Here is a 5,726-nt window from a genome sequence, read left to right as displayed (position 1 = left end):
GGGGCTGGATCAAGTAAAGGAAATCACAAAGGGGTGGTTGTTAGGTCGGCAGCTACTGCAATGTTGAAGTTTGTATTAGATAAATCTCAGCACAGTTGCATTGAAGGAAAACTACATGAAGCTCAACTAACACTTCTTTTGGGTAAAAGTTTGGGGGTTGACTGTCTGGGCCAAGATGAGGCAGTGATTCAAAATCTTGTTCAGATGGAGGAGCTGGATAAAGAAAGGATTGGAGAGGGGGTTGAAGGGGCAATTTAATTAGCCCCTACTAGGTGATATGAAAGAGTACAAATCTGCTGTTATGAAGTGGTTAAGTTGGAATATCAGAGGGATTGGTAGGTTTAAGAAGAAAAGAAAAATTAGGAAGGTCTTGGTAGATAGGAAAATAGATTTGGCATTATTTCAAGAAACAAAAAAGGCAAGTTTTTCATATGTGGATGTTAAAAGAGTGTGGCCTAGAGATAAAATAGAGTTCATGGTTATTGATGCTGAGGGTAGGGCTGGGGAATTGCTATGCATATGGAATCCTGAGGTGTTTCAACTATCAGATTGTTGCAGCAATAGGCATTTCATTATGCTTGCAGGTACAGTCCTTAACTCTTTTGATTGTGTTATTATTAATGTGTATGCTCCTAATGATCCTGTGAGGAGAAGTAAATTATGGAAGACCCTAGTAAATTTGAAAGAAAGTTTCACTAAACTTTGGTACATAGGTGGAGACTTCAATGAAATTAGATTAGTGGATGAAAGAGTGGGTTGTTTGTAACAACCCTCATGCTGTTTACTGATTAATGACTGATTGATTACCGATAATCACCGATTACTGCTAAACGGAACTGATAATGACTGATAACTGGCTGATAATTGAACTGATTAAAGTACTGAACTGACTGGCCGAAATTTAAACTGAATTAAATGAATACATCTGTTTGAATTGCATTCTATCTGTTTGACTGTATGATTATCTGTTCATGCTTATATGTTTAAACTGCTAATTGAAGGCCTTATCGGTGGCCGAATCCGGAATTGGTCAGTGTTTTATGATCCTCATAATTAATGTAATTTTATGGTATAATTATCTGAAAACCGATTAGGTATGATTAAATTAGATTAAAATAAGCCAATTAAAGAGTTTGACGTAATTACACTTTTGCCATCTAGTGGGGCCTTTGTTTACTCATATTTGAGCCTTGTGTATGCTTTATCAAAACATTTCTTTAGCCATATTTTGAGCACACCACCGAACTAGAGAGAGAGAGGAAGTGAGAGAGTGGAATTGTTCTAGAGAATTGGCTTGAAAGGCTTGAAGAGATCATAGGAGATTTGCCTAATTGGACTCCTAAACCTTGAATACAAGCTCTAGGTAAGGATTTCATCTTCTCATTCTTGTGTTTGAACTGGTTCTTGCATGGTTCATGTCTAGTTGTAGAGCTAAGTCATGAATTGGTCCATTAATGGTGAATTGAAGCTCAATCTTTGCATGCATATTAGTATTGTTGGATTTTGAGTTGAGTTCATGGCAAAAGGTTACATGCATGTTCATAATTTTGTAATGGTCCATGTTTTCACCATGTTTTGAAAAGAATTGGCTCCTTAGAGCATCACATTGGAGCTTCAAAATGGTTTGAATTCATGCATGTTTGCATGTTCTTCTTCTTCTTGAAAATTGTTTGAAATTGGGTTTGAATAAAACACCCTTGGGCTTTGATTTCCCAAATTGAGTTTTGAATCATGTTATTCTATGTGTCTATAAATGTTTTCCAGAAAATGGGCCCAAGAGGATCGGTTTTAATGCTTTTGAACTTGGTTTTTGGCTTGGAGGTGCAATCTGGAATTTCCAGATTCTGCACTTCCGCTCGAGCGTAGGAAGTGCCGCTCGAGCGTAGAATTCGAGCATCCAGTATTTCTGCACTGTTTTGCAGTCCGCTCGAGCGGAGGATTGGGCGCTCGAGCGGAGTCATGTCTCACGCTCGAGCGGGCATCGAGCGGAGATTTCACCCATCTAGTACTTTTACAGTAAGCTCGAGCAGGAAAGTTTACGCTCGAGCGTGTACCTTTGTTGCATGTCCACTCGAGCGGGGAAACCTGAGCTCGAGCAGAACTCTGTTTTTTTGAAAATGCTTTTAAATGTACATCTTTGCATCCCCATCCCATTCTAGGCATTCTTAGGCCTAGTTTAAGGCATCTTGTTGAGGATATAGATGTAGAACACACCGAGGCATTAGGAATTAAGTTATTACCGTTCCCAATTGGGTAGCTTAGTGTGTGTTCAATCTGTTAACTGTGTAGGGTTGGCGACTGGGGAGACACGCTCTAGCATACTGTAGCCCAAACTCTGTGAGTAACAATTGTGTAAAGATATGTTCAACTGATATCTTTTGAATACTGAACTGAACTGTTTACTGAACTGGTATTACTGAATGAATGTATGTCCTTTATTTCTGAACTGTACTGTGGCATCCTTAGTACCTACTGTTTACTGTTACAGAGATCTCTGTCGGTTCCCTCGTGGAGCCACTACTGTTTACTGACTGATGGCCATCATTACTGTTCGGTCTTTTAAGACCTACTGTTACTGTTATGCTAATGGATGTACCACATATGACTGTTTACTGTACTGAACAACTGAAATACTGATTGAATTGAACTGTTTTCATTACTGTAAGGACATTCATTCTAAACCCCTTTACGCTTTATGTTATTCACTGGGCTTTAGCTCACTGCTCATATATATATGTAGGTGTACAGGCACCAGATCGGAGCTAGGAGCGTCAGGGTAACTCCAGTTTTGTCAAGCCAGCCTTTGTGCCTCACTGCGAGGTTCCGAGTTGCCATGCTATGGCTTTGGGGTGTTTTGTTTGTTTTCCCCCGCCTGTCTTCATACTGTCTAACTGTTCTGTATGGACTGAATGTTTACTGTACTGTTATCAAGGGATTAGGTCCCTGTACTGTGTGACTGTAAATTCTGTATAGACCGTACTGCTTGTATGTATGAATGCATGAAAAATCTTTTTGGCATACAGACCGTCACAGCTCATTGGACATTGTTTAATTACTGTTTTGGCTTCCGCCAGGCCCTGTACTCTGTTTTACTGTATTACTGTTCAGCAGGCCTTCGGTGATCTCGGATTACTGGCCGGTTATGGTGCTAAACCCATAGGGCCGGGTTTGGGTCGTGACATTGTTCAAGAAGGGAAAGAGGTATAAAAGACTTCAATGACTTTATAGATAGGTGTGAGTTGACTGAGTTACAAATGCTGGGTAGGAAATATACCTGGTGTAATGCAATTAATGGCAATAAATAGAGCAAAATTGATAGATTCTTACTGAGCCCTGAGTGGATTGAAAGATTTAAGTTCAAACTATGGGGTTTACCTAGACACGTTTCTGATCATTGCGCTCTACTTTTAATGGAGGATGTAAGGGACTGGGGACCCAAACCCTTTAAGTTTTATAATGCTTGGTTGCTGCATCTCAGCTTTGCATCATTCTTGGAGAAAGTTTGGCTAGAGACACAGCTAAATAGAAGTGCAGGTGTAATATTGCAAAGGAAATTACATGCTTTGAAGTTAGCATTAAAGCAATGGAGCAAAGAAGTGTTTGGTAATGTCTCGGAGAAAATTAAAGAAGCTGAAAGTCAACTGCACTCTTTGGATTTATTGGCTGAAAATAGTCCTTTGGTGGAAGCAGAGCTGAAGTTAAAAAGAGAGACAAGTAGTGAACTGTGGAGGCTCAGTAGAATGTTGGAATGGTCATGGCTGCAAAAGTCAAGATGGGAGTGGAACTTAAAAGGGGATAGAAACACCAGATTTTTTCATGTGATGGCTAGTAGTAGGCAGAATAGGAATGGACTGAACTGTCATGACCCCAACCCACCCCTATAGGTTTAGCATCGTAGCCGGCCAGTAATCCTTGGATTACCAAAGGCCTCTAAACAGATACACAAAATTAAGGGGCTAGCGGAAACAAATACATAAATATAATTGTCCAACGAGCTGTGCTGACTTATATGAAACAGAATAGTTACAACTTTATATACATATCCAAAAGTCATTCATACATTATACCCACACACATTAAAGTATCTTAAGTACAACCAACAAAACAAACAAGTTCCATATACAGAAACAACAGATCTTAGAACACGTGACACTTCAGGAACCTCCATGTGAGGCACAATGGTTGGCTAACAACAGGACACAGATCCAGACAAAATCCTTCAAGCTCGATCTCTAGAGTGCCCACCTATACATATATATACATACAGTGAGCTAAACCCCAGTGAATAACATTAAGGTAAAGAGGTTAGTGAACGAAATCCAAACATATCATAAGCGTAAAATAGATCATAGCATAATCATTCTCGTATCTTAACATAATAATGGTACATCCCATAGAACACATCACATATCGTCTTCCGACTAAAGTAATCGGTTCCGGACACCGATTAAACACATATCACCACAATGAAGTGGCTAACGAGATCTCGTAATCACATATATGTCATGGACCTGCATTAACATGCTATCCCCCATGACTTGGGACTATCTATGGATGCCATAATAGATTTCAAACATAGGACATTCGTTTACGTAAACAATCATTTCAGAAATCATGACTTAACATATCACATTTGGAACATAATTCATATGAACATATCTTTACAAAAACGTTACTCACAGTGGGCTCCCATAAACAGTCAATCTTTCTCCGGACGTTGACCTACAAACACAAAAGTTCATAACGCAAACATATCTTATCATTACATATTCATGTGGCCATCACGGCTTAGCTTTCTTTACATTGATTCTTGTTCTTTCTTATCACATTGCTTAAACACACGCACTTGTAATTTCTTAACTTAGTACATTCCGTTCTTAGTGTGTTTCTACTTCATATCCTCATTACTATGGCTAAATTAAGGCTTCGGAATGCCTAAGATGCAATGAGGATGCCAAAATGCATTGAAAAACACTTAGTCAAATTTCTGGAAACAGGGTCCCCGCTCGAGCGTAGCTTTTCTTGCTCGAGCGGACATGCAAAAATGAGAGGGGTCGCTCGAGTGCGACTTCATTCGCTCGAGCGGTCTGTCAACTTGGAAAAAAGTACTCGTTGGTCTCTATCTATGCTCAAGCCACAACTCCCACGCTTGAGCGGTCAACCAAAAAACAAAGGGTTCGCTCAAGCACGACTTTGGTCGCTCAAGCAGAGCGCTCATGACTACAAAAATACTGAGAGCTCGCATTCTCCGTTTGAGCGCAAGCTTTCTCACTCGAGCGGACTGCAAAATTCTAGGTTTTCAAAAACAGAGTTTTGAGCTTTCAAATGCAAATTTAAAGGCAAACTCGTGCATGGCTTGAACACTTGGAAAACTTTTCTAAAACACAAATATATGATCATTTACAAACCCTTAGCTCAAAACTCATGGATTTAGCTAAAATTGAGTTCAAACTTCCATGTATATAAGGTTTATAAACTCTTTTGCTCCAACACCATGGTTTTAACAAAATTGAGCTCAACGGCTCCATACATGGGGGAAATCCTTTTCAAAACATGAATTTAAGCTTTAAAACATGATGAATTATACATGCATGTGCCAAATAACTCATGATAATAACTTAGATGCTCAAAATCAAACTCAATATGACAAAACTCTATATATATATACATGCATTTGAAATTATAATCAAATTCTCCACCTTCTTGATAAACATATGTAAAATACA

General features: G+C 39.1%; 1 protein-coding gene across 1 annotated transcript; it reads left to right on the top strand.

Moving 5' to 3' along the window:
- Positions 1–277: 277 nt before the first annotated feature.
- On the top strand, positions 278–3,884 carry LOC145793525 (uncharacterized). The gene is made up of 2 exons (XM_082876373.1): positions 278–705; positions 3,479–3,884. Exons 1-2 carry the CDS (start codon positions 278–280, stop codon positions 3,882–3,884), a joined length of 834 nt encoding a protein of 277 aa, XP_082732499.1.
- Positions 3,885–5,726: the final 1,842 nt, after the last annotated feature.

This window comes from Camellia sinensis, chromosome 6 (genome assembly GCF_055761805.1).
Source record: "Camellia sinensis isolate YWXY chromosome 6, ASM5576180v1, whole genome shotgun sequence".
Taxonomy (NCBI): Eukaryota; Viridiplantae; Streptophyta; class Magnoliopsida; order Ericales; family Theaceae; genus Camellia; species Camellia sinensis.
This window is presented reverse-complemented; position numbering and strand designations above follow the sequence as displayed.

Coding starts and splice junctions, on each gene's coding strand:
- LOC145793525 (XM_082876373.1), top strand. CDS start 278: ATGAAAGAGTACAAATCTGCTGTTATGAAGTGGTTAAGTTGGAATATC. Junction 706..3,478: donor GAAAGTTTCACTAAACTTTG/GTACATAGGTGG, acceptor GCTGCATCTCAG/CTTTGCATCATTCTTGGAGA.